The sequence below is a fragment of the Pituophis catenifer genome, unplaced genomic scaffold (assembly GCF_029215685.1).
Source record: "Pituophis catenifer annectens isolate HBS135680 unplaced genomic scaffold, rPitCat1.0.hap2 SCAF_1, whole genome shotgun sequence".
Taxonomy (NCBI): Eukaryota; Metazoa; Chordata; class Lepidosauria; order Squamata; family Colubridae; genus Pituophis; species Pituophis catenifer.
Window position 1 is genome coordinate 58,055,401 of NW_027256881.1, and position 14,652 is coordinate 58,070,052.

Consider the following 14,652-nt stretch of genomic DNA (forward strand, 5'->3'; position numbering starts at 1 on the left):
TTGTAAAAAAGCATTTACTGGACTTGCATTTCAAATATTTTTTTAAAAAGTTAAACATTACTGCCTCAGGACTGCAGAGAACATGTTTTCATTAGCATTAATGACAAAAAGTACTGGCCCATATTTTTTAACTATAATGGGCATGCTCTTTTGTGAAAAGCTTATTACAGCCAAAGTACTGTAGAAGATATTTCTCTACAAAAGTGTTGCTATGTAGAGAAACTTTCTATTCTGGATTGAGTGGCTCAAAATGGCTATTTTTCGCTTAATAATGCTACCAATAAGAAAGGCTCTGAAATGTATACAAAGATTATGCAGACTATAACTGCTTTTTTCTAACCATGACAGTGGTTAGCCTTACCTTTCTCAAACGCTGATCTTTCTTGTTTGCATTAATCAGCTGCATTCTTATAATGTAATCAATGCTTCAAATTGTCTACCTGTTCTAATAGGTTATTAACCTCATGCTTTGTAACTGCATCAACACAGGTTGTTAGAGTTTGGGCACCTGAAGGCCTCTGGTTTTAATTGGGGAAAAACTCTTTAAACTTACGTTGGAGGTGACGTCTACCCTCAAATGCACTGATTATATTAGCCATCTGCTTTATTTTAAAAGATTATTCAGCTGCCTGCAGCAATGAACAGCGGAAGGTCAAGTCTTTTAAAGACTCTAAGAGTCTGGCTGGGCGTTCAATTTTATCTCCTACAGTTCTGGTCAGAGGGGGCATTTCTTCTGCATCTTAGTTGAATGTAGTAGCTTGACAAGTAGCAGCGTAGACTGTGGTTCCAACTGTACCTCCACTGCTAATGCTGTTGGCTGGATACTTAAGTGGCTTCATACTGTTGTCTCTCTGGACATAAAAGTGTTCTAATCTCCATCGTTCCCAGCTTTTCTGGAATTCTGTCCGAACCTTCCATAAGGAAACAAAGGGAAAGAGAACGACATATGATCTAGTATTGCTGTTTTGTTACAGAGCTTAAAAATCACATAATATTTTAGATCATAAAAACAATTCAAATCAAAATATCTTTATTATGATGTTTGACCTTTACAGTAGGAAAACAGAGTTTGGTACAGCAATTCATTGTCAGGAAAAAGAAACAGTAAGAATGTAGAACCACCTATCAATTCCTGTAAATGTTTTGTGCATTTGTACAAATTGAAGATATTTGGCCATCTGATATAAATGTAAAGTTAGCATCCTTAGCAAGGTTTTAATGTAATTTGAGTATTCCAAGACATCTCAAATAGGTTGTTTTATACTAATGACAACAGATATATATTAATGGCGCGTGCGCATACACACACACACACAATACAGAATATAGAAGATTTATTGAACTTCTTTGCTGCAGAATGAGCTGTTCTAGTAAATTTAGACAGAGCATGACTTTATAAAATCTGGTATGTTTGCTTATAGTTTTTTTTAAACCCTCTTTTCTAGCATTCAGTGTTTCCAATGTAATTGCAGCAAGTCCAGCTTCTTGTATAGATAGCGTTAAAGAGCATTATATCAATAGTTTTAAAAGCTTGATTAAAATGTAGGGTTTTTTTTTTCATGAGCTCTGGCTGAACCTCTGAGGGACTTACTGAGTAAATTTGCACAGTACTGAAATATAAAAACAATTACAATTGTGACTAGTTACATATGTATGTTGTGTACATGCAACTTTTGTACTCTAATTTAAGGATGAGCAATTTGCTATGAGAAGTCCCGATAGCATGAGCAATGAAAGAAAATATGCAAATTACAATACATCAGAAGAGTAATTACTGTTGATGAAATAACCATCTACCTCAACACAATCTATACCACAGGTGTCAAACTCGATCATGTCACGTGATGTATTGTGACATATTGCATTGTTTTTTGCCTTTGCAAAGCCCGCATGTGACGCATCCGACCCACGGGCCGTCATTTTGACAGGCCTAATCTGTACTAACAGCAGTTTTGGCTTCAGAGAGGACAACACCGTAACACCGCTCCTGCGCGAGCTGCACTGGCTCCCGGTGGTCTTCCGGGTGCGCTTCAAGGTATTGGTTATCACCTTTAAAGCGTTCCATGGCATAGGGTCTAGCTATCGAGACCACCTGCTGCTACCGACGACCTCCCTCGACCTGTGCGCTCCCACAGACAGGGCCTCCTCAGGGTGCCATCAGCCAAACAATGTAGGCTGGTGACCCCAGGGGGAGAGCCTTCTCTGTGGGGGCACCTACCCTCTGGAATCAGTTGCCCCCAGAGATAAGGAGAATCCAAGACCTCAGTGCCTTCCGCCGTACCCTTAAAACCCACTTTTTCCAGCAAGCCGGGCTGGCTTAGGAAGAAATTTTTAAATGTTTTAAATGTTTTAATTGGTTTGTGATTTTTAAATTTTGGGGCCAAATTTATATATATTTTAATTGTTTTTAATATTTGTATTTCATGTTTTTAATTCTGGCTGTGCACCGCCCTGAGTCCTCAGGGAGAAGGGCAGTATATAAATTGAAAAATAAATAAATAAATAAATAAATAAATAAATAAATAAATAAATAAATAAACAGAGGATTGAACCTTGTATGTGCCAAACATGGGTCTACCATAAGTTTCTCCCTCCCCCAAGCAGAACAGATGAATGGTGTGAGGAAGAGCATGCATTTACCAACCATATCCAACTTCTTTCAAGCCACCATTAGTAGTTTAACTAAAACACAGTTGAGTGACATTTCGTATTTCATTAAGTAAGTTGCTTTGAATCTAGTTAAAATTTATGGTGACTGAAGTTGTTGAATACCAAGTTTGGTATGTGAAAATAAAAACTCAATCTAAATAGTATTCATTCTACTGTTCATTTGATTATAATCAACAACTGAAAAGGACTATTTCAATTCATTCAGATATGATAGAAATTTGGTACAAATTATTTCACATTGCTTACAATATTGTACATGAGATCCACTATTATTTAATTATGGATAGGCAATACTTTATGAAATGGCACATTATTTGGATGGAATAGCCAAATAATGTCTCCCCAAAGCTCTTTATGATGACAATTAAGGAACAAAAAGCATCATTGTACTTCTATATTGCCGTCACCACATGATTTCTTAATTGAACATATAGTTTTTCCATTTCTGCTAGGTTGAAGATTAATGTAATTTCTCCAGCCTTCATCCATGACTGCAATTTAAGAAAGCATATTGTTGTATAAGAGTTAAAATCTAATTGTATAAAATCTGCTCTGAGCCATTTTGTCAGGTCAACAATCTAGTGATATGTGAATGAACTCCAAGGTGATAATAGGAAATAACTATGGCATTGGGGAAAGAAAACTAATTATAACCGTTATAGCTTTATCAGCTTTTAGCCATATCAGCTTTTAGGGGGAAAAAGGGGGAGGGAAAATTGGCAAAGTAAATAATAATTTGAAAAATACCACTGTGAGGTTATTATTTCTAGGTTCTAGAATCTAGGATCATGTCTTTTTACAGGAACCTCAGTTTCATCTTGTCTCTTTACATAATATGGTACATTTGATTTTTGTAGAAATAATATAGAGTGGCTTATTAAATAATGACAGGACTATGCATATCTATACACTACTATTATTTTTCCACATCTATAAATCAGAAACAACTTAAAACCTGAAAGTTACAATGTTTAACCTAAAGTAGAGAAAATGTCTGAGTACAATTCTTTCCACTGTGGTATATTGATCTGCATGCCTGCAAAGGATGGAAGTGTAGCCTCTAGAAGTAGATAAGATATCAAAAACAAACCAGGCCTGCAACTGTGAGGATGGTTGAGCATCCCATATATTTAAACTTATTCCCTGTAAAAAAAAAGTTTCCAGAAGTTAGTTGATTGACTCTTTGTTAACGTATAAGTGTTTACATGTATTTGTGTTTTATGTTTGTTTATGTTAATAAAATTTAATTAAAAAAAAATAAAAAAAAATAAACTTATTCCCTGTAAGCAGTAGCATATGTCAATCAGGAAAGCTTGGGTGAAAGAAGAGCTAAAAAGAAGAGTATGAGTAAGAAATAGGATTAAGATGTCTCCCTTGTGGCCTTCCTTTTGCTTTTCAGATTGGAAATAGATTTGTCCTGATAATATTGTAGTGTGTGCATGGTAAAAAATGTTTAAAGAATTTAGTAGAACTGTAATTAAATACTTTATTACATGTTTTAATGTGGAATTACAGTATTTCTTTAAAAAATCAGGTTTTAATTCTTAGTAGCACATTAATTGAAAATTCAAGGAGTTTCAGATTCGAAATCCTTCTAACCATGCATCTATAGTTATAAGGAGATTTATTTGGCAAAATAGAATAACTGTCTATACTGGTTAAAAGTACTACAACTTTGCTAGAGACAACTATTCTCTTGTCAAATTTTCCATCAGAGATAAACATTCAAGTAAAAATTTTGTACAGATTCTGGTATTTTATCAGAACAAGAACTGAGTAATTCAAATGTAATTACTTGTTAACAAGAATTGGAATTGAAAGCTGAATCGACTGAAGAAAACAATTGAATGACAACAAAATATGATCAAACAACAAGAATCTATCTGCCCAAAGATATTTAGTTTATTTCCATTCATGTTTTCCCTTGAATGGAAATTTATCTTTAACATCTGTTCCACAGCTTTTCAAGATTCACTTTATCATGAACAGTAGATTGGGCAGCAAATGATTTCAAACATACCAAAATTATGATTACTTCATTTGTGGTAATTCACTGTTCGCTAAGTTATGCAGACCTATTATTGTGCTCAATGTTCAATGAAATTCACTTGTTTTTAGAAATAGAACCATATTGAATGAAGAATGCTATCTATTGAATGATGTACAGCTACATGATTTAATAGATGCTTTTTGTGTGATGAGTACAACGATTTTAAAGAGGATATGAAGCTCTGCTACTTGTTCCAGCATTATCTATTTTATAATTTGTAACAATATGACAAATTTCTTTTTTCATTTTGTTTTCTGCCCTTGTAGCATTTAAATTGAATCTTCGGAGAAAAGCGGCATACAAGTTGAACAAATAAATAAATTAATGGAAAATTCCCTATATTTCAAAGTGATAATAATAATAATAATAATAATAATAATAATAATAATAATAATAATAATAATAATAATAATAATAATTTTATTTCTATACCGCCCTTCTCCCGAAGGACTCAGGGCAGTGTACAGCCAATTTAAAACACAGGACACAACAATGATTAAAAATTAAAATAATTAAATAGATTTGGCCGATTTAAAACCCCAAAAATTAAAATACCCCAATTTAAAATTATTATATTGATAGCCCTGCCTGGCGGAACAACAGGGTCTTCAGTGCGCAGCGAAACATCCGGAGGTCGGAGATCTTACGTATTTCCGGGGGCAGTTCATTCCACAAGGCTGGGGCTCCCACAGAGAAGGCCCTCCCCCTGGGTGTCGCCAGCCGACATAATTTGGCTGATGGCACCCTGAGGAGACCCTCTCTGTGGGAACGGACTGGTCGGTGGGAGGCTATTGGTGGCAGAAGACGGTCTCGAAGGTACCTGGGTCCTATGCCATGGAGCGCTTTAAAGGTGGTAACCAACACCTTGAATCGCACCCGGAAGACCACTGGGAGCCAGTGCAGCTCGCGCAGGAGAGGTGTCATGCGGGCACAACGAGTTGCACCCATAACCACCCGCGCGGCCGCATTCTGGACCAGTTGGAGCCTCCGAGTGCTCTTCAAGGGGAGTCCCATGTAGAGAGCATTACAATAGTCCAGCCAGGAGGTGACAAGGGCATGAGTGACCGTGTGCAAGGCGTCCCGGTCCAGAAAGGGCTGCAACTGGCGGATCAGGCGAACCTGATAAAAGGCCCCCCTGGCCATGGCCGTCATATGCTCTTCTAAAGACAGCCGTGCGTCCAGGAGGACTCCCAGATTGCGAGCTCTCTCTGTGGGGGGCAAAGATTCACCCCCAATAGTCAGCGATGACACCTGCTGACTATATCGGGACGCCGGAAGCCACAGCCACTCTGTCTTGGAGGGGTTGAGTCTGAGCCTGTTCCTCCCCATCCAGACCCGCACGGCCTCCAGGCAGTGAGACATCACATCAAGGGCATCGTTGGGGTGGTCTGGGGTGGAGATGTACAGCTGAGTATCATCAGCGTACAGATGACACTTCACCCCCAAACCACGGATGATCTCACCCAGCGGCTTCACATAAATGTTGAACAGAAGAGGCGAGAGGACCGACCCTGTGGCACTCCCCATGCGAGACGCCTCGAGGTCGACCTCTGCCTCCCTGCAAACACAAACTGCGAGCGGCCGGAGAGGAAGGAGGAGAACCACCGCAGAACGGTGCCCCCTATTCCTAACCCTCTCAACCGCTGCAGCATGATACCATGGTCGATGGTATCAAAAGCCGCTGAGAGATCTAATAGGACTAGGACAGAGGAACATCCCCTGTTCCGAGCCCTCCAGAGATCATCCACCAACGCGACCAATGCCGTTTCTGTGCTGTGCCCCTGCCTGAAGCCCGACTGGTACGGGTCTAGATAGATAGCTTCATCCAGGTGCCTGGGCAGTTGTCGTGCCACCACACTCTCAACAACCTTCGCCACAAAACGAAGGTTGGAGACCGGACGGTAGTTAGCTAATTCAGCCGGGTCCAGGGAAGGCTTCTTGAGGAGGGGCCTCACCACCGCCTCTTTCAAGGCGGCGGGAAAGGCACCCTCACTCAGAGAAGCAGTTATAATCCCCTGGAGCCAGCCTCGTGTAACCTCCCGGGAGGCCAGTACCAACCAGGAGGGACACGGGTCCAATAAACATGTGGCAGCACTAATCCTACCCAGAACCCTGTCCACATCCTCGGGAGCCACACTCCTCCCAGATAATATTCTCAAGACCTACCCTTGTCTCCTCCCCCGGACTGTTAGATGTGTATATCTTCTGCCATATAGAGGTCTCAATGAAAGCCACAAATTACAATGTGTTACATATACCTTGCTCTTTGGAATTGCTTCTTTAGAAACGATATTTTTATAAAGTGATTCTTGCATAGAATAAATGAATAATAATAAATTTTTAACTATATGCATCAGACTGGACCCCAGGACAAAATCCAGTCTCAGTTTTTTATGAATGAGACTTGTTAGATCTCCATTGAACAGCAGTTATAAAATATGGTTTGGTTGCTTCTGTGTGAATTTCAATAGCATTTGATACTGAATGGGTTGTAGCCAGCATATCTTCAAATTGAACTTACATTCTAGTGAGTACATGAACATTTCCGAAGAGTTTTCTTGGCAAAAGTACAAAAATGTTTTGTCATTGTCTAGTAGGTAATTAGATAGCAATCTTCCATCTAAGTATTAACCAGGCCTGATTCTGCTTAGGTTTTGAGCTCAAGCAAAAGTCATTATGGAAATTATCATGGAATTCTCTTTTCTGGATAAACAAATTCTCTTTTCTAGACAAATAAAGCCCTCCCAATTCGTTTAAAACGTTCTTAAATCAAAACACCCTTCCTTTTTTGCTTCTTACTAATTGTACCCTGGACACCACCCAGAGCTCCTCAAGCGACTTAAGCCTCTGTTTAAAATTTCTTAAATCCAAAAAGGTAAAACTCACCTGATGCCAAATTTAGTTTGTCATTTTAAAGATTCAAATCCCGTTTTTAAAGTCCTTTTTAAAATAAAGGCTTTAAAAGATTTGGAGCCAAAGCAGCCAGCATTTGGTAAATAAATATGATTTCATTTTCTTTTAAATGTGTTATGGATAGAAGTAATTAAAAATTAGTATTGTGGAATAAAGCAACTTTTTATGCCTCTTACCTCAGTATTGTTAAAACAGTAGAGAATTGCCACCAAAAGTCCCTGAAAAGCAAAGATAAGAAAATAGCAGTTAGAAAAACCACATATCCTTGAATTAAGCATCACTAGCAAAGCTAATAAGGAAACAGACTATATCTAATATTATTTCCTGCAGCATGAGAAAGCAGTTCAATGGAAGAATATTTCATTTGGCTAAATAGTGCCTTGCTGACTCAAGACCAGGAAGAAAAGCTCCTACAGAATGTCAGTTTAATTCATTTTATTAGCAACTTGGTTCATTGCCCTTTTGAAATAAAATGATAAAAAGGAAGACAACTGATAATCAGATAGTGGCTGGTTCAATGTAAAAACAGCAGCACTAACAGGTTAAATCAGATGCACATTCACTACAAGGAGTTTCCCAGAATTAGGAGCAGTGTGTTGATAACATAGTCTTCCCCAACCAGACAGGCTGGGATTGCAGTCCATCAACCTGATGACCCTTTACAAATACTCTGCAAATAATGCAAGTCACATCTCTTGGAAAATTATATGAGTAATTTTCAGATTAGCTTGCAGCCAGCATACTTCTATGTAGACCCTAAGCCTATTCAGAGCATTCAGTTCAGCTAGAAAAATATAGCTTGACGTGTAACATTAGAAACCTCAAAACATTTAATATTTGACTCTTAAACTAGATTAAAGTAGATGAATTAGATAAAAAGCAAATCGGGGAGAGATAGAGCAAAAACAAGATTTTATATAGCTGTATAAAAAGTCTTTTCCAGAGTCATTGGAAATAATTCTGTGAAATATTAACATGGACAGTCCTAAAAGACAGTCTACCCTCAATCCTTTCTCTATATAACAGCAGCAGAATAAAGGCAGAAAGTAGGACACCAGGTGATCTTTTCTGTATTCCACATCACAAAGACAAAACAATCTGGTCCAGGGGGATGATGTATCCAGGTGTGCCATATTAAGCAAGTATTTCCAACTGAGATTGCAGGGCACATTTTGATTCATATTTGCACATCGTACCACTTGAGCTGTCAAGTAAAATTGATGGATTCCTTTGTTCAACTCCAACCCGCAATTCTGAACCAGCTTGCATGTCTTGCATCAGTCAGCTGCAAAAATGATGAAATGACTTGGCAATTTTTTTTTTTTGTTATTTCCTGTTCTTCAGTTCTGATGAGCACTCAAAATTCTGGACAGTTGACAAACCTAATGGCTGGGTAAAAGATGCCTGCAATGAAATTAAAGGGGTCCTTTCCTGTTAATCTAATGAAAAGGAAAATTGTGATTTCTCATCTGGTGAGAGTGTAATCTAGATGTCTACGTAGATTTTCAGTCATCCAGGTCATGGTAGTCCCAAAGGTGCTTTTTTTCAAGAGGCAACTGGACTTTCTGGTTTTCCTTTGAAGACATTTTGCTTCTCATCCAAGAACCTTTTTCAGCTCTGACTGGATGGTGGGGAATGGAAGGATTTATACTCCTTGCGGACAGTTCGTCACTTGCATTCTTTTAGAGGGTCATTAAGATCACCTGGAGGTTTATCGATGTCATCAGAGTCACCTGAGTGGTGCAAATTGTGTGGATTCCAATTTCCACACCAATTTGCACTGCTCAGGTGACCCTGATGACACAGATAAACCTCCAGGTGACCTTAATGACCGTCTAAAAGAATGGAAATGACCAGCTGTCTGCAAGCAGTATAAATCCTTCCATTTCCCACCATCCAGTCAGAGCTGAACAAGCTTCTTGGATGAGAAGCAAAATGTCTTCAAAGAAAAACAAGACAGTCTAGTTACCTCTTGAAAAAAAGCACCTTTGGGAGTAATCTAGATATATTCTATGGTATATCAAATTCTAACCAGTGATGACATTCATCCTCTCAGTTTCTGGAGCACAACAATCCTAGTGTAGACTGGAACTGACACCACTGGAAATGGACTTTCAAAAAAGAAAAATCCTGAAATCCTGATTATAAAATTTCAAACTGAATAAAGAATGTAGATCCTACCTGAAAAGAAGAGGAGGAGAGTTCAAAAAAAAGCTTCACAAACCGCAGCATCCCCTTGGCATGCTCATCAGTAACAAAAGCAAAGATGATCTCATGTGTACCCAGAAGTGGGATCAGAATCAGTGTAGATTTGGCCAATCTGGGAAGATCAGTCAAACAGGTTAACAAACAGAAGTAAAAGGTTCATATAAAAGAAAAAAAAATCCACTGGAATAAAACAAATTTAACCACTCTTATTTGTTGCCAAAGTAGTCCAATTAAGTTAACGAGACACATAGTTTCTCTTCCAAATTGCTAACAAGCCAGTTATACTTTCACTTCCTCACAGTCTCCATTTTGTGTATTCCAAGCCTATCTGCTTGTCTTTTCCCTTTTTTTAAAAAGGTCCCATTTATCAACTCTTTCCTTTTCTCTCTTCCAAGAATAATCCATTCCCATTTTGTAAAAAGAAACAATTTTTCAAAGTTTATAGCTCCCCAAAAGAGCAGTCATTCCCAATTAGCAATAAAGTCTGCTCATGGGTGCACACACACTCGTGGGTACGTGTGACACTTCTGCGCATATGCAGAAACATCTGGGCGGATCCTCCCGCCGCCACCAGTTCGCCTGATCTGGGGCGAACCGGTAGCAACCCACCACTGTTACATAGGGAAAAAAATGTTTTGATCTATAGGATAGGACTGATTTCCCCATAAGCTATTCCAGTTACAAAAATATACTCAAATATAAAATGTGAGTGACTTCGTAAAATGGTACTTTAAAATATTATGTGTCTAGCTAGAGAATTAAAAGAATGTTTCGTTAAACTTGTACTGGAAATGGGTATTTGTGGATGTATCATATTTGCTGAAATGGTACTTATTGGACATATATTTATATACAGTATGCCACTATGCCAAGCAACATTAAATATTAAAATCAAATATAAATATTGATACAAACATATTGGTACATTTCTACTCCATACAATACCAAAACTATTACTTTAAAATGCCTGTTAAATCAGAACTTTTCCACAATAAATAACTTGAAACCCACATAAAAAAAGAATCCCACAGCTTGACATGGGAGTGACAGGTAAATCTTCAAAGTGATTTATTAGGGAGACTTTTTAAGAAGCTGCATATACTTCAAAACACTCCTAAAACAGAGTTGAATTTCCTCTCCTTAGGAAAAAAAAAGAAATCTGACACATGTACTCTCTGCCACTATTCAAAATTCATCTTTTTAAAATTGTTACTGATAAATGGCACCACAATTGTGTTTCCTCTTATTAGATGTAATCTGCACCTTTCTCAGTTGTCATAAGCATTTTTCATTATGATCAATTACCGTAAGCATTTTGCTTGGGGGGGGGGCAGAATCTTGATAGTATTTTTGCCTACAAATGATCTTACCTGCATTTTATGTCATTTTTGCGCAACAGATTGGCTTGCAGCTTAGAAATTATAATGCAAATAACCCTGATAAAGATCAGGAAGTTCACCTGAATAAAACAAAAAGGAATTACGAAGCAGATTGTAGAACTGAGCAGCATATCTCTGTTATCTCTATAATAATATTCATTTTAAGATTATGTTGCCAGATAACTTACTCCAAAATTATGCTCATCTTATGAAATATCACGAAGGAATACATCATTATATATTCTAGTTGACACATTTAATATGAAATTTTAGATACACATGCCAAGTATAAATTGATATTTTAATTGATGCCTTAATTATTATAATGGTTTAATTCTTACGCATTTTATCTATAGCTTATTATTATTATAACATTAACACAGGCTATTAAGGATTCTTGCCAACAGCTTTTCTGTTTAGCACAGAGTCCAGTATGCATACCAAGAAAAGACTGGCTTTTTAAGAAAGAGGATTTTTGTCACAAGTAGACTATGAAGTAGATGGACATTCAATTATTTATTAATTGGAACACAGAAAAAGGCAATTTCCAAATTCGTTTTTACAGATAGACTGGTTAAAAAACTGTCATGCATCATTTATGCATTGAAAGTTAGGGGACAGAAAACAATTAACGGAACTCCTACAAAATTATTTTACTAGTGAAAGGACAGCTACACTGCCAGCATTTTTATTATCCCTTTCCACTCACTACCCATAATCCATGTTTCTATTGCAAGGATTTCCAAACACTTACCCCAATAGCAACCATAATAGGTAGCCTGATTATCAGCCAATAATTCATGTTCAGATTCTTGTTCCAACAGCTGGAATAATAAAAAATGGGATAAGGATCAGCACATGGAGATAATTATCCCACATTTCTGTTCCATACATAGAAAAGCATGCTACTTAATGTTGATGCATAGCACAGCTGAATCTTAGAAACAGTTTCAGTTAATCTAGATAATTGGTGCAAAAATGGGTGCTCTCAAGATGTCTCGGTTATATATTAATAGTAGTTAATAAAAGTTATTTCATTAGAAATCGGAAAACAAATTATAGGGCACAGTAGATGGTCACATTTCCATCCTCAAAATAAAAGGTCACAGACAGATTGCCAATAAGTCCAGATATCAAACTACTATACCAAATCAATCAAGGATTTTGATTGATAATGGGGAAAAAAATATGTGTTTTGGTTTGCAGAAAATTTTGTTCTTGTAGCTGACTAGACAACTGTCTGGTTTGTCCTGACTTTCAATGAAAGCCTGTTCAAACAATCTGAGTGTGTACACATGCACATCCCTGCAAAGCTATATTTTCAACAGCTCCTTCTTTGGGCATTTTCCCTCCTTCAACAATTCCTTCCAATCTATCTTTCAAATCACTTCAAAGCTGACAAGCTTTGAGAAAAGTCTTTATAATCTATTGATTAAATTACCATGAAGAGATTGAACATTATTAAAATATATCTAATTACAATTTATAGTATAGAGGTATAATGTTTACAATTTTGTGATTGAAGGTTAAATTGCTCCCTATAAAAGTGAGTGACTTTTCCCCTCTTACTTCAATTGTCCCCAATTATCTTATCCTTTATAAAACCCAGTAAGTATGTGGGAACTAAAGTAGTCCTAAAATGTACATGGACCTCGCATAGCCTCAGCAATGTCTAATACTCTTAAAGATAGGAGCTGGACAGAGACACATTGCTGGAGAAAACACCAAGTCAATCTTGAGATTCTCAATATATATGGCAAATGCCTGCCTGTACAACATTTTGCTCATGTACCATTTACACACCACTGAAGATGATAGGTATAGAAGAGGTAGAAATGGACGCTGCTATCTCACTATGCATTTATGCATTATTCACAAGGCACTACTTGTCTAATTCTACAGACATGCAGCTAAAGTTTAAAAAAATATCCTGAAAGTAAGAAAATCTTTTACTTTTATTTTTAGGCATACTTTTATTTTTAGAAATAACAGCCTCACTCTCAAAACAGACATACACAATAGCAAAATGCTATTGTAACTGGATCTGAAATGATATTTGGCACTGTGAAGCAATTTTTTCACTAAGACAAACCAAAGAAAAAAGTCCATTAGTGAGTGACAAGTAACTGCCTACCAATTTACTCAAAACTGTCATTCACCACACAGCAAATTATGCTGGAATACGAAGCTGTACTTCTGCATTCAGTACTTGGTCTATCACTGGGTTGTTGGCGGAAAGCTTATTAGCGCTCAGGATGATTTAAACTCTTTTGACTAGTGCTCGTTTCAAGCTTGATATACCCCTTTACATCACCAATCCCACTAGGAGATATTGAGAAGTTGTAGGCACATTTCACAAGTATTTCCCCCACTTTTTTTGATAATCTGATGTTTCCTGATCTTTGTGGAACATGAGGAACTGGATATAATAAATTGTACAATGTTTGTGTTCACATTTCTGTATGGATTTGGCATAATGTAACAAGAAAGGTCTTAAGCAACATTTGTAAATAAAACACAGGAAAACTCTAGATTCCCTCCCTCCCTCCCACCTACCCACAGCTACCAACTCTGCCCACAGTCTGGAGTTTGATCCTGACAGGGCTCAAAGTTGACTCAGCCTTCTATCCTTCTGAGGTCGATAAAATGAGGACCCAGATTGTTGGGGGTAATATGCAAATAATGTTTACATTGGAAACCACTCAGAGAGTGCTATAAAGTGCTATGGGGCAGTATGTAAGGCTAATTGCTTTTGTTATCATTCCCATAAGAAAATTTGTAAGTTTTCCAGAATACGTTTTCACATAGGATCCAAAATTCCCTAAAACTGTAGATTTCCACAGGATATTTCACAGGTGCTTTTTCAAAAGGCAACTGGTCTTTGTTTTTCCTTGAAGACATTTCACCCTCGTCAGAATAGAGCTGGAAAGGATCTTGGAGGTCTACCAGTCCAACCCATTGCTCAAGCAGGAGACGCTAAACAATTTCAGACAAGTGGCAGTCCAGTCTCTTCTTAAAGACCTCCAGTGATGAAACACCCACAACTTCTGAAGGCAAGCTGTTCCATCGGTTAATTGTTCTCGCTATTAGGAAGTTTCTCCTTAATTCCAAATTGCTTCTCTCCTTGATTAGTTTCCAACCATTGTTTCTTGTGCTTTGGAAAATAAGTTGACTCCCTCTCCTTTGTGGCAACCCTTCAAATACTGGAATAGTGCTATCATGTCACCCCAGTCCTTCTTTCCACTAGACTAGTCATACTCAAATCTTTAAACAATTCTTCATCATGAAGACATTTCCACAGAAGCCAACTATAACCTAGGATCCTTATAACTTCTCAAATAAGAATATTTAGCATGTCCCTAAATGTCAGCTCCAAAAGATCAGGTCTTCTTCTCCTACATCAAATTAATGCCATCATGCTGGAATTAATTT

The 14,652-nt window shown here is 37.5% G+C and overlaps 1 protein-coding gene across 1 annotated transcript in view; it reads right to left on the bottom strand.

The window, feature by feature from the left end:
* Nucleotides 1-740: 740 nt before the first annotated feature.
* GLP1R (glucagon like peptide 1 receptor) overlaps nucleotides 741-14,652 on the bottom strand; it is a 98,522-nt gene continuing 84,610 nt past the window's right edge. Inside the window, exons 11-15 of the mRNA XM_070949862.1 lie at nucleotides 11,975-12,044; nucleotides 11,212-11,300; nucleotides 9,815-9,953; nucleotides 7,810-7,851; nucleotides 741-911 (exon numbers count right to left, since the gene is read on the bottom strand). Of these exons, the coding sequence (XP_070805963.1) occupies nucleotides 741-911; nucleotides 7,810-7,851; nucleotides 9,815-9,953; nucleotides 11,212-11,300; nucleotides 11,975-12,044 (511 nt within the window). The remainder of the gene's footprint in view (nucleotides 912-7,809; nucleotides 7,852-9,814; nucleotides 9,954-11,211; nucleotides 11,301-11,974; nucleotides 12,045-14,652) is intronic.